The 24,274-nt window shown below is 39.5% G+C and overlaps 1 protein-coding gene across 1 annotated transcript in view; it reads right to left on the bottom strand.

Annotated features, from left to right (window-relative positions):
• CA10 (carbonic anhydrase 10) overlaps nt 1-24,274 on the bottom strand; it is a 174,388-nt gene that overhangs the window by 13,404 nt on the left and 136,710 nt on the right. Inside the window, exon 4 of the mRNA XM_027880602.1 lies at nt 22,179-22,364. Coding sequence (XP_027736403.1) covers nt 22,179-22,364 — 186 coding nt within the window. The remainder of the gene's footprint in view (nt 1-22,178; nt 22,365-24,274) is intronic.

Below are 24,274 nucleotides of genomic sequence, written 5' to 3'. Positions count from 1 at the left end.
CAGGGAAAACACTTAAGTCCCTTTCCCAACACATGAGCGTGTGTGTTTATAATGGTTAATAACCTGTTCTCTGCCTGTACTGAAGTCAGAAGTTCTGCTGCAGCAAGACATGCAGTGATATAAAATGGAGGGAATTTAGAGTATCACGATCCTTTCCACACAAATGTTTCCATAGTCCTCTTGGGAGTAATAGAATACCCTTTATTCTCACTCAAAGCGTTATAATTGAGTGCATAAGCATTTTGATTTGTAAATGACAAGGGAGGTAAAGCACGAAGTAAATGGCAGCAGGGAACAGCTCATCTGTAACCATAATATTTGTATTATGCTGTGCTACCTGATAAACTGTTGGGATACCTGATTGAGAGCAAGCACAAAGTATGTTTCCAGCACAGCAGGGAACAAAAGCAAATGAAATCGCTCAAGAAGACAAGTTAAATGTTTGTTTTGATTCAGAATCCCTGTAAGAAGTGACTAAGATCTCATTAAGGAAAGAAAATTATACATTTTTGTTTATCCAAAGTTTAATAAAAACAGCAAAAGAAATGTAGTTTCTGCATGGTGAACCTGTGCTCCTGATTTGTCTTGTTTTCTTAGACCAACACCTGGCAGTGATGTAGGGAAATATCCCTGTCTTTGTAGTAATAAAAATTTGGAGAATAAACTCATACTTACCATGAAATGTTAGGATTTAACAAGGTGATTTTACCCACATCCTGATTAATTAATCCACAGGTCTCCCTGTCTGTTATTCCTTGTGTATAAGTCCACAGCAAGAGAGGTGCTCTTACTCTGTTAGTAAATTGGTAACATCACTGGTACATGTCCGTCTATACTTCTAGCAGTTCACTTGGTGTTTTAAAAAACTACTGTGGTTTTAAGATTAAACTTGGTAAAAAATATTGACTTTGTTATATTAAACTAAGGAGAACAGCAAAAATAACCCATTGTTTGAAATAATTTTATATCTCTGAATCTCTTGGATGTTCTATTAAAAGTCAAGTTATTTAGGCTGTTGCTGAGAAATGTGGTTTATGTTTTGTTTAGTTTAGGGGGGAGGGTTTACCGCTTTGACAATTGTTTTGTGATTTAGAGGAAATGTATATAATCTGCTGGTTTAATAGAAAGGCAGGTCACTCCATTTTCAGTAATATGCCAACAATTGAATCCTAGGTAAATAAAAGAGACTATAATTATTTTTTTACTTAAAAGAATAAGGCTAAGAATGCGTGGAAGGAACTGAGTTTTCTCCTGCTTCTGAGCAGAGAGAAATGCAGGGAAATGCAATAATGACCATGCAGTAAAGTGGCAATGCAGTCAGGGGTTAGCCATACTTGGCTGTAAAATCTACTTCAGTAAAAATAATGTTACGAATTAGCAGTGAAGCTACAAATGGTGTCTAACACTCCATTAGACCAGTTGGTAACAAAGAACTAACTTGCAGTAAATGGTGTTCAACAGTGAGCTTTACCCAGGGTTCCCTGGGAAGTCATGAACACTGGGTTATTTTCAGCAAGTGTTACAGCTCTTAAAAAAATTACAGATTTAAAAAAAAAAAAAGGATCTGCTATAACCTGCTTTAGGTTTAAAATAGTTATCTTCAGATGCCATTTTGGCTGCTGACCTTACACTGAGGCTCTTATAGAGAAAAACATATTTATGCCTTGTTTATATGCAATCATTGCAGCTAGAAAAAATAAAAAATATGACCCAAATAAAATGTAGAAGATCCTTTCTCTTTAATATTTTTATATACTAATTTCCTTTTCTAAATCTTACATTAATTTATTTGCAAGTAGGAAATGAGACTAATTTAGATAATATTTAAAACTTGATGTTTCTCTTAAGCATCCACAGGACTACAGTAAAAAAGTACAAATTGCTGGCTGAAGAGGTCAGATTGGCTATGCACATCTCAGAATTGTCTATTAGGACTCTCACCTCTGAGCTAACACCAAAAAATTATGTAAATGATAGACTGGAAAAAAACCCCCAAAAGCGAAATGTGATGGATTCCTGCCATCCAAATGCTGCTGGAGCTGTTGCAAGTGTCACAATCATTTGGATTCTCTTCCACATAGTAGGAAATGCAAGGAAGAAAAAATCCCAGTTGAGCCCCAGAGGTGCATAAATGTGTCTGGGAGCTGTTTGCTGAGTGACTTTGGGGGGATTTTTGACAGGGCACCCGTTGCTGCAGCCGATTGCTCTAAACCGGGGATATTTTTGGCTGACCTGCCACTCAACCACTCTTGTCATTCATCGTTAGCAGACAGAGCCAGAGCTGGGTAAACATAAATAAATGACACTGTTCTGCCATTCACTTTGTGTGAGGATCAAAATGAAGTTTTAGGCTCAAATGCTTGATGTTGATTATGTCTTGGATGATGCGAAATTTCATTGCAAGCTGTAATTTGGCACCGACCCAATCCATCATTGACTAAAGTTGCATCTTAAAAGAGAATAGGGGTAATGTAGGAAAAAAACCCACTATTAGATGAGTCTATCATCGTTTCTGGATTCGTGCAGGATTTTCTGACTAAACACTGCATTTGAAATTGTTTTCTCATTTTAAATACAACAGATGCTCAGACACCATGATGATGAACTCAGTATAAACGCTCCATTTGGTAGATTCAGTTATATAATGGTGCTCTGAATTTCTGGGAGAGTTCTGTATTTCTTTAGCAATCAGTCCAGAAAGCGGCAGAAAAAGGTTCCTGCAAATCAAAAATGTGGGGAAGTAGCAATTGATGCTATTTCTGTTGTTCACTTCGTTGCCCTGAGACACTGAGTCCGAAGGACACATGAGCAAGGTCACCAACAGAGAGGTATCAGTAGTTCAAGCCTTCTCTAAAAACATGTGATGCCACCACAGCTCTCAGTCTACCTTGCCAAAATACCATCTGTAGCTCCATTTCTGTTCAAAGGGTGGGAATGATGGGCAGGAGCAGACAGAGAAACATCACAGCCTGATGAATAAAAGAACAAGCACAAAAATTGAAGGGAATTTGATCTAGTGAAAATCTAGTTGTTGATCTGGGCCTTATCCCTTCTGTCCTCATTTCATAATTCGTAGGAAAAAATGGTGAGGTTTTTGCAGGAGACTGTGGGACATTTGATTTCCAGCACCTTAAAGCCTGAGAGAAGAGGAAAAACAACTGAAATGGATATAATTGCTAGTGATGTTAAGTTGCTATTTGAATGTAAGTTAAGGGCTCCAACATAGAAAAGCTTGAAGAAGCCCAGCTTGACTCAAAATAACCAAAAGCATTTCTGGAATGAATGTTTTATTGAATTGTCAAAGGTCCCTTAGGGTATTAATGCCGTGGTAGATGAGTCGATATATTAGAGTCAAGTTTTTAGAAATGATTCCGAGAAATTTCACACCAGGATTTTCTGTTGAAGGTGGAGAGTCAAAAATTCAGAGGAAAATTGGCACAGATCTACCCTGAAGGCAGAAGATAAGGGCTTTTTTTGTTTTTGTTTAAGAGCATCCTGGAAGCTTGTTTTAAAGCTGAGAGAAGGTGCAACTGCATGTTGATGTTTATGTAAATTGTATAAGAGCCAGTTTTACACTTGCAGTTTAATAGTTAAGTTTGAAGTCAAGAAAAAATAAGCACAGACAAAACAAGAGGACATGGATTATCTACAAATGAGATAGTACAGCTTAAAGCAGACAACTATAAAACTCTCTTGTTTCTAAATGCCTTGAGTGGCGTTGTACTCAGTAGGGAAGGTTACTGACACTTAAAAGCCATAACTAAGCCAGTTATCTCTATAAAATAAGCCCTTTAGCTCTCTCTGAAGGCTTTGGTAAAGAAAGCAAGGTATTGGCAAACACTGCTCAACAAATGCAGTCCATGGATTGATGGTGGTGAAAGGGGCAGCAATAAAGTCACCTTTGCATTTTGTATCACCAGACTTTCTACTTCAGACAACAGAAGCCAAAGCTTTTTTTTTTTGGTTCCCATTAGAAAACACAGCCTGTATTCATTTGTAGGTTAATTTATGTAGCTGAGATGCTGAAAATGCTGGAATGGAAATACCTGAAATGCCAAAGAGATATTTTCCCTTAATGAAAGAAAATCGGGGAATGTGCCATGCTCTCAAATGCTTAATTCCTGAAGAAAACTTTAATTTCTTGGACAATCTGCAATTAGAAAAGGTGGATGTGGGCAAGGATTCAATTCCAAATTCATTGAAGTTTGTTTTGTCCATGTAGTAAACTATTTTCTGCTGGTAGAAAGCCTGGCCTCAGTTAGGCTGTGAAAGCAGCTCCTTACTCTGACTGGCAAAGGGCCTGGCCTTCAGAATGTTCCTGACTGCCATGCAAAAAACACACACATTCATTTCTTGCTGCTTCCAGCTCCCACTGGAACTCCTGGAATACCAACTCAGTGGGGATTGCAGTGTGGCTTCCATGGGGGAACAATGTCTGAATGAAGTGAGGGATTGTGAGAGGTGAAGAATCCCAGAATGTGCTGAGTTGGAAGGGACTCACAAAGCTCATCGAGTCCAACTCCTGGCACAGGACTATCCCCAAGAGTCACACCCTGTGCCCCAGAGTATTGTCCAAACACCTCTTGAGCTCTGGCAGCCTTGGTGCTGTGCCCACTGCCCTGTGGCTGGCTTTGAATCCATGCCAAACTCACAAAGCCATGCAGGGATTTATGACTGTTGGTGCCCAGTGACTGGAATGGTGAAAGATGACTTAATACAAGCGGTGTCTCCTGTGGGCTTTGTCTTATTTTTCCCCCCATGAAATTACTATTCACAAATCCTCCCAGCTCTAGTTTCTTCAGTTATTCCTAGTGTTGTGCCTGCCACCTCTTCCTTTATTTAATTTCTTTGTTATGTGCCATATCCTCTGGTATGGCTTTTGCACAGTGAAAAAGAACCTTTCTCTTGGTGCACAGATGAAATGGAGCTGAAAATTACTGCAGATAAAAATCCAGCTCTTTGAACTGTAATGCTAAGAATTCTTCAACCAAAGTAGACACCTAATTGGAGATAATGTTGACTCTCTATATAACTTTATTACTTTGTCAAGCTTACATCATTAAGCATGTATTTCATTTCATTATCCTGCAGTAAACAATTTGTTGTGGTGGTGAGATGGGCTGGTCTGTAGTGTCTGCAGGCAAAGCTATGTTAGACTTTAAAAGCAGGTAGTGCCGTCTTTAGCTTTGGAGTTATGGAGCAACAGTGTAATTATTCTATTACCTTGCTAAAGCATCTAATTATTTTGTCAATGATGTGAAAACCCGAGAACTTAAATGTGAGAAATTCCAACATGAATGTAGCTATTATTTTTTTGTCACTGACACTTTCACAACGTCAATTTGCTAGGCTGTTGGGAGGAAAGGATTCCATGTGAAATGATGTCAATGGGGACTGTGCATTGCTGAAATGATCCCTAATAAAATATTGATTTCTGATTTTAATAAGCATAGTATATATGCAAAGTATGTGTTTAGCTTTATAATCCATTTAAATATATACAATTTAGTTTTATGGCATAACAAATTATGTGCTGCTGTTTCTCCAGCCTTTGCAAAGCTCGTTATCGCAAGTTTAAAGGGAGACACATAGAAAGAAGGCAAAGGAAAAAGCTAGTTCTTCCTACTTTTAAAGAAATGTTATAGAACTGTGAGCTCAGTATAAAGCCAGAATTCTGTCTCCAGTGTTCCCTGATCTCCTCAAGAAGCCCCTGAATTCTATTAAAAATTGCTGGTTTCTCAGCAAACAGCATGAAGAGTTTTTCCTGGGAGAAAGGTTTTAATAATTAAAATTAGTCAATACTGAAGCGCAGGAGGTTATTTGATCTTGCTCAGAAACTGACACTTTCCAGAAGGGGAAAAAAAATGCAATCTCTCTGATAAATCACTTTGTGCAGAACTGGGAGCCAAGTAGAAGAAATTTGCTGCAGAAGAAAGAGGGCAACTCACCAGGGAAATAGGTTTGCTCACAACAATTGTGAGTTTGAACATCAAGGTTGAGATTTTTAGGACATTTCCAGAAAAAAAAATAAAATCTGTGAGACTCTCAGGATGAGATGTAAAAATGCATTTGTTAGTACTTCAGGGCATTACAGCTCTCAAACACATGATATAAAGTTGCTGTTGGCTCTTGTGCTCCAGTCCAAATTTCAATCTGTCTACCTTTTCCCCTGTAATTTCAACTAAACTCGGCTGTTTTATCAAGTCAGTCTGTATTTCTGCGCAGAACTGAGGCTGCCCACCTTCAGTTAATAGACTTACATCTTGCTCCAGTAGCCCCTGTCAACTCTGGACTGGGCCAGCAGATGAAACGATGAAATCACAAACAAGCTCGGGGATGTCTGTGCCCGGCAGGGGCTGGATTCCCTCTGAGCCATGTGAAACCAGGCTGTCCTGTAATGATTCCTGTGCCACCTAAGTCCATGTGGTTTTCCTTGCCCTTATCCAGACTGTATATTCCCCTGTTTTTATGAACACCAAACCTCTCCCCTCTCCTCCTCTGACCTGTTTCTTCCCATCGCTTAAAATCTGTCACTCTCCTAATGGTAGCACTGCTATCCAGCTGTTCCTTCCCTCACTCTGCATTTCCCAGAGAAGCAAAATGGTCCTTAAACATCCCCTAGTTTCCTGTCACAGTGGTGTTCAGAGGTTATGAATATATGTCTGAGACCAGACTGCTGCTTTTCCAAGGGGCTGTCACAGTGGGAAGGGGCAGTGCTGCTGCTCTGCCATCTGCATCGCTCTGAGCATGTCCCAGGTTGCCCTTGCAAGTGTTTCTGAAAGCACAGAAGAATGAGTTCAGGTGCTCTGGCAGGTTGCATGTCTCACTTTTTCTTTGTACAGCTAAACTGTGCCTTTGCATTTTGATTTTCAGCTTTGTTGTCGTGTAATCAGGATCAGTAAACTTCAGAAACACCAAAACCAAATTTTGCATTAACTGCATTTTAAAGACACTATTTTATCATACAAAGGGGGACATGGAACCTAAATGTAAGGAGGGATGTTGCAAGTCAGCAGAACTGTTGTTGAGGCTGAAAAAACCCCCCTCAACCTCCTGAATTGCTTTGACTTGTTTGATTCACCCTGTTTGATCTCTCTCCGTGGCAGATCAGATGAGACAGCAGAGAGGGAGGCAAAACTACTGGAAGCAGAGCCAGCTTTTTTGTTCCCATTTCCCAATTTTGGAGCACTAAACTTTTACATTTTTAATTTCTTAGCAAAGTTTATTCTGTGTTACCTGAAGCACTCCAAAGTACTGTTTTGGAAAAAAAAAATTTTGATTATAAGTTGATGTTCTTACTATATTTGCTACAACTTCTAAGTTTTTAGTAAGGAACAATAGAACAGGAAATACTTTTCAACACATTTTTCTACTCTGTAGTAGGGGAACACCTTTGAATTGGGGCCTGGAATCTGGTGACTGTCACAAACCCTCCTGATATCAGGAGTTTAATGAGCAGGACAGGGACAAGTTATGGAGGCTGAGAACATCAGAGAAGTTTGCTCACAGACCTGTGCAGTTTTATCCACTCATCATATTTACTCTGTTCTTGGCCAGTCTAAGGTCTGGTGAATAAACCATTTCACAATGGATCAAAATAGATCTGATTTGACAGTGTAGTTGCTATTCCTTGAAAAGACCCAGATAAAACACCCCAGTCCCTTTGGCTGAGGTTGGATTACAGGTCACAGTTTGCAGAGTAGATGAGATGATGTTATGGGAGTGATGTTATGGAATCACTCAATTGCCAGTGACTTCTGCAGCATCTGCTTGTGCCTTCTAGGAACTCTGTTCCAACAAAGTACCTTTGACCATGCAGGCCCATCTGTGTCACTAAAACAAGCTCTAATCTCAGTACAGACAAAACTTCAGAGCAAAGGAAGGTAGGAATGAGGGACAAACTCCTCTGCAGTCAGTGAGGCAAACAGATCAAAGGCAGGGGAGGCAGCAGCTGGGGCTCTGCCAGCTCCTCAGACACTCATTTCTTTATGATTCCTCTACTTTTAACAACAAATGGGGAGAATGGTAAAGCTACTTGCAGAAATAAAAACAAGAAAGACCTCAGTGCCATCTACCTAAAGCAGGAGCTGCTCACATTGCTTCAGAATAGGAGGAGGAGGAAAATTTCCATGGATCAAAACACCAAAGACAGCTTCTTAAGCAACAAAGGAAAATATTTTCACCTAACCAGCTATTAGCAGTGGATTGTTCATTCAAACCAGCTCAACATTCCCTTCCTGCTGGTTTTATCTCATATATATATGTATATATATATATATATATATTTACATACACACACATATAGTTTGTAGCTCTCACTGTGCTGTTTGAGAAAAGTTGGCCCAAAAAGTTGAAAGCTGATGCACTGCAGCAGGTCACAGACTTCATATTTCAAAGGCTGTGCTGTTCTTAAGTCATGGGCAATAGTTTTACTGTCTGCAGCTGGAGGTGCTCACACAGCCAATATGAATTAAAATCACAAGAGAAGCATGTCATTGTTATCATAGTGTAGTTTGCTTTGTAGAAACTGCTATGGCTCCCCTTGCCCACAGATAAATGGTGTAAGTAAGGTGTACAGATGAAATGTGGGCATGTTAAGGATTGCTCTATTTGCTTCATTAACAGCAATTTGATAAACAGTTGTCCAGTTACAGATCCCCTGGTTAGGATCAATCAGCATCTCAAAGTTTGAAGACTGTCAAAATAATTAAATGGTTCAATAAATCCAAGGCCATATATCCAAAGAAAAATTACTACACATTTGAAGACATTTTAAGAGATATTTACCCTATCAGCATTCCATGAACTTTGAAGATCCATCTTGTGAATTATTTTCACTGCTTCATTGATTTTTAATATTGTCAATGCTCACAGCCCTACTGCAATTCAGAAGGAAGTACTCTGAGATTTATTTGGCATATTTATTATACCACAGTCTTCTCTATCTGGCATTGTTTTTCTCTGTCTCTTTGACATTTACAAGTTTGGAAGTTTAAGGAGTAGCTGGTAAGAGGCAGGTTCAGGTACAGACTGGGCAGAACATTGTGTATATCTGATGGGAGATTCATGCCTGTCCTTTAACACAGTTGGGTGTTGTGGTTTGCACAGTGCAGCGTCTTGTGGTGATCAACTTTTGCTGTGGCAGTAACAGTGACCAGCCCTGCCTGTCTAAGGTTTCCATCTTCCACCAGGAATGAATTTTGGGATATGAGGTGGCCAGAATCTCTGGGTCTTTGCAAACACCAAGAAATCCCGTGTCCTGGTCTCCACCCTGCCATGGTCTGTTGTCATGACTGCAGTTGACTCAGCCCCTCTGTCTCAGCCTCCCCATTTGTAAAATCGGCCAAATAATTACCCTGCGAGATAATTGATAGTTAATGGGCAACGTGCTAATGGCTGTAAAGCCAAAAGCATTCCAAGGGGTGTCATTAGTGCCTGTTGTGAGCAACCATCAGCAATTGTGAATATCCAAGGGGACCATGGCATGACAGCTTCCAAACACTGGACATGTCTGAATTAGGTTTTTGGTTCAGGCCCAACTCTAAACAAAACACACTAAAAGGAGACAGATGGCCTCTTCCAGCTCTTCATTGCAGTTTTATTTTCCTCTTCACAAACATTAAAGGACAGATTTTCAGCTCAGTGATGGTTTTGTAGAATTCTCAAATTTATTTATTTATTTATTTTTTTAGCTTATTTTATTTTAAACAAGGTATATCTTTAGATTTAATAATGGTCATTTACTTTGAGTTATAAGCTGCCACTTTCAGAGCACAAAATAAGGAATACCATCTAGCAGCACACAGGTGAAATTGATCGACTTCAAGCTGCCCAAAGATCGTTTGATGATCACAACCAAAATATTGATGAGTTTACAAGATCATTTGAAAGATGGATGGCATCACAGAACTGGTGTTCTGTGCTAGGGAGGAAGCCTGTGTCCTCTTAAAAATTCTCTTTTCACTCTAATCTCTTGGTAATTTCTACAGTATTAGCAATTTCTAGATACTTTACAATTTGGTCATACCTTGTGTGCATGAAATGAGAAAAAAATGAAGTTCATATATAAATTCACAGTGGAGATCACATTCTAAACTGAGATGGATTAAATATTTTAAAGCCAAGGGATTGCATCCCATTTTCCTTGTATTGTGACGCACAGTGCTGTGGTCCTGAGGTAACAACTGCACTGTAAACATACATCCCAGCTTTCCATTTGCCAGCATGCCCGTGGTTTCACTTATTTCCATGGGGTTGTTAATGCATATGGAGATTTGTGGGGATAGACCCTGAATGTGCTGCCTGAAAGCTCCAAATTCTAACAAAAGATTTCCAACCTACTTTGAAGTGTTCATCTTCAGTGCTGAGTACACCTAGAAAATAGGAATGTATTTTCAAATAGGCCACAGGAAAAAGGCTTTTGGAACTTTTTTTTTTTTTTTACCCTGCCATTTTTCCTTTCATCATTTTCCTGGATTTCTAAAAGAAAATCCTACGAGAATAGAACAGACTGACATTCATTAGAATCTGGAAGAATAAGGGTGATTTTTTTTTTCCCCTCTTTCTAATTAACTGCCCCTGGGAATGGCTCTACGAGTCAGGAGGAAGAACAGCTCCTCTATTGTGCCTTTTGTGACTTAGGAACAGTAGATGGGGAGGCTCTAAGCTATAAATCAAACAGTGAAAATCCTCTTTAACTGAACACACCCTTGGGCTTCACGCAGAATAAGGCCTTACACAGATCATAAGCAGAACTAGTTGGGATTTTTATTTTTTATTTTTTTTGCTGAAACAGGGTTTTGCTGGAAAATGCTTATATGTCAAAACCAAAGTACCTCGTGGAGGGAACTTGATTTCAAAGAAACCTTTCTGAAAGACAAGCTGGGACTGTCAGAAACCTCCCTGCTTTCCTGCCACTTTGTCTTGTGGTGTAGCCAAGAGCCTGCAGACCTGGTGCCTCCATCCCTCTGACCCTCAGTAACCAACTGGTTTTCCTGGGATATCCCTCCCCTCAGTAGGGCTGAGTGTGAATTAAGTCATGTTTGTGGGTACAGACAGACTGCCAAAGGCACAATCTGGGCACCAAGAGCACAGGGGGCTTTAAGAGTCCCATAGAGAGCTCTACCTTAACACAACTCCCAGGATCAGGTCAGCCTTGGATGCACATGGAATTATTCCTGCCTGATGCCTCTTTTATGGCACCAATCATGCCTAAAGCAGGGAGGGGCCAGGGATGGAGGGAACTGTTCCAACCACAGCACCACCATCCTCCCAGGCTTGTCCATGAACCCCCTCACTGGAAACATCTCGCTGTGACCACTGCTCTGAAGGTGAAAATGGAACAATATTTGCCAAAATCTAGAATAGCAGGAGCAGTCTTGGTGTAGCAATTTGTATTTTGAGTAAAACTGGCTCTGCAGGTCAATGCAACAATCCCCTCTAGAACAGTCCACAAACCCCCAAGCCACAAAGTAATTTCACAAGGCACAGAACTGGGACCAGGGCTCTGCCTGTCTCTTTGATTATTAGTTTTTGTCTTTGAAGTACAGGCACATCTTGCCAAAGGAATGTGTGTTAAGAGGGCTTCAGGGTTTCACCAGTGGTGGATTGTTCTGCAAATGCTTTATGTATTTTTAATTATGTTTTTTTATTGGTAGCATGTTTTCGTGATATTTTATTGACCCTTCCCTGGTTTTTATGAGAAGAGAGCAAGCAATGAACACTGACCTGTCTTTTAAAGCACTTGACAGTAGTACAGGTAGTTCTAAGAAGTCTTTTATCCTTTTCTGAATCAAAATTCTTTATTTCAGGCAAGTACCCTAATTCATCATTTATGTATATTACCATAAACCTGTTTGCTCTATCAAAATATTTTTAAAAATGGGATTCTTCTGGAGAATCTTAGCAGAACCCCACTTTGAAAGCCATGCTCCTCTAATGCTATTTTAGCACACTGAAAGTTCTGAGATGAGAGTCTGGTGGACTGGAGCAGGAGGAAGAAACTTTTGTCTGCACAACCTCACCGGGGTATTTCAGACCTAACGTGGGAGGAAGCAAAAAAAATCAGAGGGTAATGAAACTGGGTGGCTGAGCTCCTGTAGCCAGGGATGCTGCAAGATTAATTCCTGTAGAAGCATGGAAAATGATGGGCCTCTGGGGCCCATACCTGCATGCTGTGCTTTGGATATAGACTTCAAAGCATTGAGCTGGGTTGGAGGTGCTGCCTGGGACTGATAGCATGGGCCTTGATCACCCTGTGCTTTGACTGTCAGAGGAAAATGGGAAGGAAATTGCTAAAGGTGAAAAGAGCAGGAATTTAGGTAACAAGATATGCTAAATGGGTACTGTTCACATTGAACTGGCCAGTCCTACACTGAAGGTTAAGCAGATTAGGGCTGTGTTGCCAACTGGTTCTGTTATTAGCAGAATTTCCAGGGACTAGATGGCAGGAGCATGTTCATAGTTTGATAAGAAAGAGTAAATAAAATTTGAGATGATGGAAAGAGATGGCCAGTAATGGACTTGCCCTTTCTAGCTAAAATCCAGAACTCTCTTTGCCTTTGATAGAACTTTCAGAGTAATAACTTGTATATGGTACTTTTCTAATGTGCCTGTGGCAAATCATCAGTTACAAAATGTTTCCATGGCAGTTGGATTAAAAAAAAAAAAAAAACCAACCAAACCACTGAAAAGTAGCTGAATGTAATGAATTAATTTCCCCTGAGTTTTAAACCACCAAATCTTGGCAGGTGTATGCAGTAATGTTCAGTTAGTTTATACAGAGATAAGAATGCAGACAGATAAAGGTGAGATATTAAAAGATAAGTGGAAAGAAAATGGACTTCAAATAAATGTGGTTTAACCTTGTTAATTCTAATTCTGCACAGTGTTAGCACTGATGCTGTTGTGGCTGCTATCACTCACATGCTATTTTAAGGGTAGCTATGCCTGAGCAACTGTTCTAATTGTAATAATTTTAGAAAGACATGCTTCTGAAATGATAACAAAATTGAATTTTGCTTCCCTTTGTTGTTTGCAAAATATCCTATTCCATTATCTATCACAATTTTGCCTAAAGAAAACGAAATTTAGAAGTATTTCCTTCTCAGGCTGTATCAAAATTACCTAGATGGATAAAATGAAATACCTCAAATTTAAAGTATTTTGACTTTCTGGGAGGCAGTGTATGCCAGGAAAGGTCCACAGTGATGGAGGAAGGTCAAGACAGTTTCATTCATGCTAAATGAAAACTGTAACTCTGCAACCTCCCAGCATTTCCTGCAAATGTAATAAAAAGGCAGCTAGAAATGACATGATTTAGTTGGCTTTTTACTAAGATATTAAAATGCCTCATAAGAAACTGCTAAACACGAGGTGAGGGACAAAGACCTAGTGAAGGAGTAGTAGAAGCTACAGAAATAAACTGAAGGTCAGAGAGCTGATGGTGAGGGTTCAGAGCAGCCACTGCGTGTTAGAGAGCAGAGATTATTATGAGGGAGGAGGGCGAGCTGTGAGCTGGAGTTGTGACCTAAAAGGATGTGGTTCCCCCCCACCATTCAGGTCCCAGGTCCCAGAGAACAGCACATCCACGTGGGATGGGGAAGACCTGCCTGATTTGGCCACGAGTACGAGCCAGGAACTCCTGTCTCCCACAAGAGGACTTTTTCAACACGTTCAGACTGTTCCAAGTCAGGGAAACGTTCATTGTGTGAAGCTCTTCCATTTTTAGAGAGTAACATAAAAATTGCTGAAGAAGAGAGTTCCCAAATTGACACTCTCACTCTCCGAGTCCAGGGGCCATTCTTAATCTCAGTTTTGCTTCCACTTAGTCATTTAATGAGTTGTTGCAACAGAGACACGCGTGGTGTGTGAGTGCTCGGCACCAAATGGGCCAGAGGAACCTCACTGTCTCTTCAGTGTTGGGCCTCACCTGCCATCAACTCTGGACTCCTGTTTAGGATCTGATCACCAGCATTCATCTTCCAGCACATGGGCACTGCCACTTAGGACAGACTGGGCTAACAAACACGTTATTAGGTGTTTTTGCAGTCTGATGTCCATGGTTAGCAAATAAACACCAGTTTTATCCCAAAGTTCATTGCCTCCATGAGAGTTTTGCCCAAGATAATGTTTGCAGCAATTGCTCCCTGTTTATTGTTTTGGTAAACTGTAAAAATGATAAAAATTCATATGCTTACTTCTTATTTTCTTTTCCTGTTGTCCACAGTAGCTGCAAGAGCTTTTGTACAGGTTGTTTGTCTTGATTCCTCCGTTCTTTGGAATGGGTCTTTAAATGTATTTGGGGAAACAGTCAAAACTTACAGAAAAGTGTACTGGAAAAATGATTACCAAGGAACATAAAGCATAAAAGCCATTTCAAAATGAGTGTAGGTTTTTTTTGCCAACAGAGGTAAATTACTCTTTAATTAAAGAAGAATCGTCCTGTAGCAAGTGAAGTCACCCCAAGCAAATGACAATAATTTGGAATGAGGCAAAGCGAACAGTTCATAAGTGACACTGGAGGTTTAGAGTGCTGAACGTTTTCATGTCCCAGTGGTTTAAAAGAGCAAATCCTACAGCTGCTACTCTAAGCAGAAAAACTCCACCTTATTGCTTTATGATGCTGGATTTTAAAATTGAGGCACCAAAGGGATTTAGATTACAGTCGGTGACAGACTGTGCTCTCAGTACATCGACACTCTCTTCCACTCCTCCCTCCCTCCCAAAAAAAGGGAACAGTTGGTAACCAAAAAGTAAACATGTGCAAAAAATATATTTATTACTAAAGGGATCTGTTTCACTCAGTATCTAAGAAATTCAGTATCTATTGTTACCTGCAGCAGATATTTTGCTGTGTCACGTGTACATTAATATAAACTGACGTTGTCACAGAGCCTGCAATTTGTTTGGACAGCTCCTGCAGTCCTGCTAGTGGATGGAGAGCTCAGAAGATTCAGAGAAGTAGTTTCCAACAAAGGGAAGTTTTCTGGCAGGGAACAGCCAGGTATGTGTAGACAATGAAAAACAACCCCAAACCACTCCTCTAAAAGTCTGCCAGTACAGTTTCTTAAATTTCAGTATATAGCAAACAGTATCTATGGATCTGCATTTATTTGATGTGACAGTGAACCGTGAATTTTCACCTCCCAGTACCACACAAATACCTCAGTAATCTGACAAAAGGAAAAAATCCAGGCCTGAAGCAAAGATCAAAATGCTCTTTGGGTACCTGAAATTTAGTCTCAGATTTTGTAAGGGGATAAACACTTGTTCTAAAGCATCGTTCGATCTCCAGATGGTATTTAATGGTTGTTTGGGATTATAAAATTAAACAACTGTTCCTTTCAATTATATGTTATTGTCAGTCTTTCTGCTGAAGACATAAATACATAATTTCTCCCCCTCTATCTTTGTCTTAGTTTGTATCTTTGAAGAGCCACAGCTGCATCAGGTCCAATCCTGATTCCTGTTGGGGCAATAACTGAATTTCTGAGCCTTACACACCAAGAGAAACATCCCATTACAACTTGCTTCAAATAAAACCATTAAAATTTTCCTGGTTTACCTGAGCTATCATAAAATGCACACTTAGGCCTATGGTATGAACTGTAAATTCTTCCCCTTGAAAAAAAAAAAAAAAAAGTCAAAAGCTTTATTTGTATTTCCACTGCTAATCAAGTTTTAGAAAGGTGAAAAAGTTACAGGACTGGTATTTATGATAGGAGCAGCTGATTATACATGAAATAAAATTCTTTATTGCTGATATAAAGTTTGGACATCATATAACTTGATTTGTGTAATTAAGGGTTTTTCCTAAGGGAAGGATAAACCAGGCTATTTCTAGAATCTAATTTTCCTTTAAAAATAGCAGTATGAGTACAACAGCACTAAATGTAAGACCCTGACTGCAGGAGTGCCCTGGTTCTGCCTGGCAATGCAGCCATTCATATAAAAATGAGTTGTACTTGCCGTGTATTTTTTCTATTTATATATTTATGATCAGTGATTTATAGTTGCAACACCTTGGGCTGATTTTATAACTTCTCCTGGCTTCGAGTTCTGGGATTTTTTTATTTAACAAGCATATATTACCCATGACTTGAAGATGACTGTCTAGGCCAAAAAATTACAGGAAGGAACATAAGTTAAAAGTCAACCATTCCACTTCAACAGAGTTAAAGAAGAAACTGCTTTTGAAGGTCACTGAGGATTAAGATGTATTTTCAGCACGTAGCCAGTGCAGGAAGTTTACTGCCTTTTGATGTAAAGTACACCACAAAATTTTCTGTTCCATATTCCTGGAAAGTCATCTTTCTTGTGCTCTCCAATAGAGTGGTTCAAAAGGAGAGGCTTCCTGGGTAAGAAACACCAACTGCATTTTAATTTTTGCCGATTTGGTGCTTACAACATATCTGGGTGTCAGCACATTGCTCTGAACTGCTAGCTTAACGTTCCTATTGCTGCCATGAAGCCATGGATGTTTAGATGGTTCAGTTACTGCTCCCCATAAGTCTGTCCATACTCCATTGAGGTATATACATCATACTGAAAATCTCCCACAGAAAGAAAAAAAAAAGCCTACAAACTCTAATGGAACATGAAATTAAGTAAATGGAATTGTGTGCAGCAATTAGTTTACATTTTTATCTGCGCACCTGTTTCTTATCCCTCAACAAAGTAGTGGTTAAACATGCACAGTTCATATACTTTGAATTCCTTAGGAACAAAATAAAATGAGAAATCTGAGAAATAAAATCTGCCAGGAGAGGCAGAGGCCAGATCAAACCACAACACTTGGACCAGATTTTCCCTGGAGATGACGCTTACAAATCCAAAGGGCTCTGCTGTCCAGAGGGAGAGGAGGTCATTTCATCCCCAGGTAGTCTGGGAGGGGAGACAGACCAGGCAGGCTGCTACTAAAATGGATCTCTCTTTAAGAGCCTCATTTCCTTTAAAAGTCAGTAGAGGATGAAAAGGAATTTCCACTGGGTGATTCAGAGCTCTTGAATCACCAGACCACAGTCAGGTGTGAATATTCCTCAATCTGTGCTAATATACTGTTCAATCCTATTTTCTGTTCTTCTGACAAGCAATAAAATCCTATTGAACTTAAAACATAAAATTGAATTTGTTTTAGAAAAACACAGTAATCCTGTATGGGACATTCACTTCAGAGTAGGACTCAATGAACCTTGTGGGTCCCTTCTAGCTCAGAAGATTCTGTGATGTGTCTTTGGGACTTTAAACCTGCTTTCTATGGATATTTTAAAAAATGTCAGCTGAAGCCACTGACATTATTTAGGGGGGACAGAGGTGAATTCTTACAACTGCAGCCCATATTCATCTCCCACTAGTTTTGAATTACTCCTGTGAGCAGTCTCCTTATACTTAAGTGATGACAATACCACCACCTCTTCCTGATTTATATTCTGTTTCTATATCAGTTTAATTTGTTATCCTATTGACTTTCTCCTTTGAAGTAGAACATTAATCTGAAGGTTATAGAGATTTTACTAAACCCCCCCCATTCCATTAGACATGTGTTCCCTCATCTGGTACTTTCCTCAGAGGCTTATTTTTCAACATTAATAAATGTTGGAGTGCAGTAAACTTATCTCCTGGCTGAAATACTTAAAAAGGACCTGCACCATTTCCAAAAAAGGCTCCAAAAGAAGAGGAAGGACTATGTACCAGCACAATCCAAGGACAAGCCATGGTTTCTTCCATAAATGATACCACCATCAGGTTTTGGGGGAGGCTGTTTGGAATTGCACAGGCAAGCCAGAGGTGTACAGAAGGTCTCAGTGGTAGAGCTACTGTTTGTGATTGAACAATTCAGAGCACTCTAATTCTGCAGCAGGCTGGATTAAATTATTCCAGCTGGCTGGATGGTTCTCATAGGCTGTCTGTGTGACAGCCCTGCTTCCAATATATCACAAGTTGGATTTGAGACACTGACCTCTCTCATAAGTAATCCTCTACTATCACTAGAAGTTCCCCACTCACATAGAACACACCTGCAGTTAAAGAATTTGCAGTAGCTAGAGGAGGCTGATGTTTCAGAATGTTCAGCTTCTCCCTTTGATTCCCATTTTCATGTATTTCTTTTTGTTTTCTCAGTGGCTTTTTTAGCAGCAGCAAAAGTAAATCTCAGTTCCAAGCTGTGTGTACAGCTTGCAATATGTATCTATTTATTCAGACCCTTTTCTCACTTTCATTTTACTTCTCCTGTAGTAGATGAAGTCATTGTGTGTTTATAATTTGTCCATGGCTTTTTGGAAGGGTGGGAAGAGAAGAAATCTATCTTTTTTTTCATGTGTAGTGGACTGTGGTCTCTTGTTTAAAAGTCTCCAGCCACTGAATTTGTGAAAAGGGCATAACCTCAAATAATTAAGCTCCTTGACTTTCTGCCTTTGCACTGATAAGGCTGCTCCAAGGCAGAGCCATAAAGTGACTGGAGGTCTCCTGCAGCACATTTTTCATTTTCATGCTTAGAAGAAAAAAATGGTTTGGATTTTTATAACTCTGCCACATGGTAAAGCTAAAGGGTCCCATTTTCAGCATGAAACTTTTTGGAGGTTGCCTTTATATTTTAACAAGGCAGACAGTGCCCGAACACCACCACCCTGCTCAATTCTACTGTTTGTACTGCTGCTGTCTGAGGGGAAATTGGTCTTTCTCATGAAATGATACAGACTCTGAAGCATTAAAACCCGTTTTGCAGGGGGGCATTAGGCAGCAGACACAAATGATTGGTGTCTTACTTGGAGACTTTGCTTAAGCCAAGATTTTCTTGTAATCATTGTAATACAGTAGGATGCTTATGCAAAGAAAAGGGAACTAAACACGCTCCAGTTTGTATCACGGGGACAAGTAAATGCTTGATTTATTAACTTAAGCATTCCAAAGCCTGCCTGCCTTCCCACTTAGCAGTGCCAAACGTATTGATGATAATCTGATACACAGTTTTAAAGCCTTTACACTCAAACTGTTTAAGAATTAGTTCAGTTATTCTGTCTATACTAAAGTGATAATTGGGGGCTAAGAGGTAACCAGGTAATTGTGGAGGTCTCTCTTGACAGCCTTTAACACCTAGCTGTATGTTAAAGCCTGGAAATTACAAGCCTCTTGGTATCATTCAGACCACAATATATTTTGAAGCAATTTGTTATTTTCTGGGCTGTTTTTCATGCCATGGTCCCACTCCAGTGCTCTCCAGCTTCCTCTGAGTGCCTGCCCACTTGCAGAACATCTTCACTAGGCAGTAAAGGTCCCTAAAACAAACCACTTCTTTAGTATTTCTGTTGGGTGGGATTTCCACATGTGTAGAGAACATTGCAGCTGATGCAAGATACATCAGGGCTGTTTAAAAGCTGCTGCTTTGTCTGCATTTGGATTTAATTTAGGTCTGTGTGAGCCAACCTAAGTTTGCCAGTGCTGTGAGGCAGAGGTGCTGCCCTCTCCCCTGACCCCTCCCCAGGCTCCCCTTCTCTCTCTGCAATGTGCTGACTTTAATAAGTCTTGGAGACCTCAGTGAAAATGAGGGCAGAGATGTGGATGGGAGTGGAGGAAGGAGTAGTAGGAATAAACTGACTGTGATCTACTGGAATGGATCACACCCCTTGGGTAACTTCATCCTCGGGAATTGTTTCCATGGCAAAACAGAGGTTTTGGTAAAACCCACGGTGGGTTTGTCCAACTAAACTGAGATCATTGCCATGGGAATTCAGTGTGGAATCAGCAGTCACACACTGCAACCCTGCCATGATTTTTCTCTGGTTGCTAAAGCCTAAGCCAGCAAACACTCATTGCTATTCTTACCTGCACCAGCTAAATTAAACTAATGAGCCCATGCAGTTATTTTTCTTTATCCCATCTCCTCTGACAGCATTATCCAGTGCAGAAGTGAATAGTAATTAGCAGCAACAGTCTTGAAAGCACACATTACAATATAGAGCACACACTCTATCAGGAAGTCAGCTGGCTTGTTTACAGCTTTCTCACTCCAGTTGCTGGGAGCTGTAGACATCTCACCTTCCAGTGCTGAGAGCTTAGCAAAGGTCACTCATTTACACAGACAGCACTTGTATGGGTGGATGTACAGTCAAAGAACACCATTAGTTCCTGTCCTTCCCTGAAAATTTTACAGCCATTCTGTTCAGCATGATTGATTTGCATCTGTGCTTGTGTTCTGTAAATAGACTTAGCTGTGTAGATGTAGATTCAAATTCGTAATTATTACCAGACCTTACTGAAACTTACCTGTCCAGCTGCCCAAAACAGTTTTTTGAAACTTTGAAAAGCACATCCTCAAAGGACAGAATCATCTCAGCATTTGAAAAGGTGTCTTGTCTAAACTCCTCAACCTGTTGTTTGTCTTTTCCCTGTTGTTAAGGGAGATGCATCTCCACAGAGTGATTTGTCCTGTCCTAAGAGGTGCATCTCTGGCTATCAGGGCTGATCATCCTTTGAAGATGCTAATCTCCTCCCATTCACTGCAGGAGGAATTCACATAACTACATGAATCCTGCACATATTGTAGATCCAGCTGTGCCTGCCTGACTGACTGACAGCTGCATTTTCTGCTTTTATTAAGAAAAACTTGAGGTCTCTGTTAGCAAATACCAAATATTAATAGTACTTCAGAACTCCTGCTTTCAAAACCAGAAGAGCCTACTTGAGTGTTAATATTGAATATTGCCAAACAAGGATCTACATTTTTTCATTGTTATAGCCTAGGACTGATGAATTTATAACTTAAAAACTCTTTTAAAAACATCTGAAATGATGCTGATACATCATATCAAGTACAATGGTATCTTTCAACCAGATTTTTGCTTTCTTCTTCAGTCAACTTTCTGTTGTTTGAATATTGCTCTTGTATAAGTCTGAACACAAAGCAAAGACTTCATTTACTACAACATACTTAACTTTCAACTCTTAAAGGAGCAATACTTTGTATGTTCACTTATCATGGAATTTAATGAAGGCAACCAGAATTCAGTTGCGTCAGACATGAGTAATTTCATGCAAAAGCTGCCACTGGCTGTATTATACATTTATGTAGCTTATAAAACAAAGCCAATGATTTCCATCAATTATAACACCATCATTTGGCAACTCTGCAATTAATTTCTTACCCTAAAATAACTGCTGTTGCTCAGTGCCAAAGAAAATGCCACACATTAACTGACTCATCACCAGAGCCTGTGATGGATTGTACACATGTCAAGTTGATTACTCATCTCCAAGAAAATGAGTGCTTTATGACCAAAAAAAATATCCTTCTTGGTATTCTGAAAAAATGGTAACAGGGATACACATTTTATCTTTAAAAATGATCCCCACACGAACATACAGTTATTCTGAAGCATTATTTTGAGTAGTGGAGTAGAGTTGCATGCTGGGCTGAAGAAGGATGGGGTATTGCAAACCTCGTGCATCTCTCCTATGTAAAAATGTTCCTATATAAGGAAAATGGAAAGATTCTGCCCTGCTTGTCCCAGACAGTCAGCAAACTCTAATCTACATCTTGAAAAAGTACTCCACACAAGACACTAAAATATTTATTCAGCAGGAATAGTGGGCCATTCTGCAATGGGTAACAGGATCATGGAGTTATGGTCCTTCCTGGGACACTTACAGACGTGTATTTAAAATACAACACGAGTTCCAATTCTGCATGGGGTTACTTGTGCAGTCAACTTTATTTCTTGAGCAGAGCTCTGTGGAATCACCTCTGAAATTAAGTATTTCGTATTTTTGCATGAATTAAAAGCAGGATGATAGTGCAGAGTGTTACACACCAGTGTGTAGCAAAACCAGCAATTCTATATGAATTTGAGGCACTTTCAGTATTTCTTTGTGGTTAATCTCGTATTTGTGTTTACAAGAGACATAAAGGAGCCATGAGAAGAGACTTGATTACTTTGTAAGTAGCACAGATGAGAGCAGAGGGTGTCTCTGCATACAATAAACACAACACTTTCATTTTTAGATACAAATCACACAATCTGCAGTGCAGGGGCGAGGAAAAAAAAAACAACCCATTCCCCGATTTTCAGAATGGATCCGGAGAAAGCCATTTTTTTTACAGGGACAAATTAATTTGCAAATACCTTCAGGCAGAGATGGAAAGTGAGTAATTCACACTGGTACCTCCCAGGAGGGTGACCTACCTCCCCAGAGAACGCCTGTCCGTTGAGGAGGTGCTCTGACCCCTGGCTGTCCTCGCTCCCGAAGTGTAACCGGATTTCCTCCAGGCGGTGGCTGTAGGTCATCGGCCCTCCAGAGATGTTGACCAAGTGCTCTTTGTCTAACCGTAGAGACACGTGTCTCCCTGTGTTATACATTGTCCCACTGACCTAAAATGGGGTGGGGGGAAGAAAAAAAAAAAAAAAGAGAGGTATTTTTAAAGGAATAATCTGCAAATCTTAGGAACTGGTTGCAGGTACTTGAGGATTTTGCTCTTCTCGCACCTTCGTTCGAATTTAGCGACGCGTCTTGTTGAGAGATGAAATAACCGACCCGAGGTAACACTTCAGCTTCTCCTTTGAATCTTATATTGGATATTCAAATATTTTGCTAAATCCATATGTACACATTTTAGCCAGGGGCACGTTGTTAGCATGGTGAATAGGATTGCTACACTTTTAAATAAGGAAGCTTTTAGAGCACTTTTCATGCGAGGTCTGAATAGCGGCTTCATTACAAAATTTCTCCACTGAAAATGGGAACATTTCAGCCGACATAAATTATTTAAGTACACTTGAACAAACCTGAAATTTACCTCTTTTTTTCCTTCTTTTAATATTTATAACTAAGTTACCCAAAAGTAAAGGTGCTGCAAAGAAGCAGAGACATAATTATTCATTAGCAGGGAACTCTGCTCCTCCTGGAGCTGCAGGTAAAAATTCTCACTGTCTTGCTCTGCAAGTCTCTTTGTTTTGTTATGAATATTTTATAGGTACAATTGCCTGATCTTTTAGCCATAGCAGTACAGAATGAATTCCAATTTGATCATATATGTCTAGGTCTTACTACACCTCCAAAAACTCTACTGCTCCCTGAGAGTCATCTTTATTTTTAAAAAGACTGAATGTTGTGCTTCATTTGCAAACTGATTTACAGCCTCTGTAATGAAAAAGAAAATGATGGTGGAAATTTTTCATACGGAATATAATTCTATGATGATTTCCACTGCCATAGGAAAAGCTTCTAGATCAAGAAGTTGCTTAATTTATGCCATTAGAAAGTAAAATATGCCAGTTTGAGTTAAAGCAGAACTATGATTTATTTTAAAATATTCTGCACGGATACAAATGTACACTTGAATAAGATCTATTTAATTTAAGAAGTGGAAGCATAGGAATAATATGCTTTGTTGCACTTCAATTTAAAATTAAAGACATGACTATTATGTATTATATCCCTTACTACATCAGTACTAGAGTAATTAACATTGCTGCAGTGTCATTTTATCTGTAATACTAATTACTGAGTTTAAATGACCTGTTTTCTTGCACAGTACGTTGTAAAAAGTTACACTGAACAGACTGTGCACTAGAACTAAATGGATGAGATTAAACAGCTTCTGACTGTTGTGGTTCTTTACACTTTGATACAGATGTTCTTTTTTTTTTTTTTTTGGTGTTTATTCCAATTCAAAATAAGCAGTAATAAATTTCCTACAAAAAGTAATAAAGACAAATATTCCTACTCATTGCAAAAACCCACAATGATTTTATTTATAAATGCTCCTTAGTTTTTCTGCTTGACTTGGCATGCATCATAATTAAATACCAAGTTTAACTTAATAGGTGGAAGAAGGTCAGCTTATTGAATTCAGTTTCAGCACACTGCATATGAATGACACAAAATTGCTAATCATAAGTAACAAATGTAGTTTAAAAACAAATAGGGGGAAATGGTTAGAGCCTCTTACATTTGGAAGCTCATGCTTCACTGAACCCTCAGTTAAATTTAGCAGCTATGCAAAATATGCAGAATCCATTTCCTTACTTAAATTGGTACAAATCTCAAATGAGGCTGCCATTATTTTCTCTCTTGAGGTAAAAGTGACCCAAATAACCCCTAATATGAATCAAATAACTCTCCACAGAGCAGAGAAGTGAAACGATAAGAGGCAAATTCATGAACAGGAGTAACATTTGTCTTTCTCATTTCCCCCCTCATAAAAATGCAGTGCTTGTAATGAGATGATATCGACTGTTTCAAAACAGAATTTCCCCACACAGCTGCAGATGGAGAATAC

This window comes from Empidonax traillii, unplaced genomic scaffold (assembly GCF_003031625.1).
Source record: "Empidonax traillii isolate 1590-97213 ecotype Southwest subspecies unplaced genomic scaffold, ASM303162v1 scaffold73:size1297144, whole genome shotgun sequence".
Classification (NCBI taxonomy): Eukaryota; Metazoa; Chordata; class Aves; order Passeriformes; family Tyrannidae; genus Empidonax; species Empidonax traillii.
This window is presented reverse-complemented; position numbering and strand designations above follow the sequence as displayed.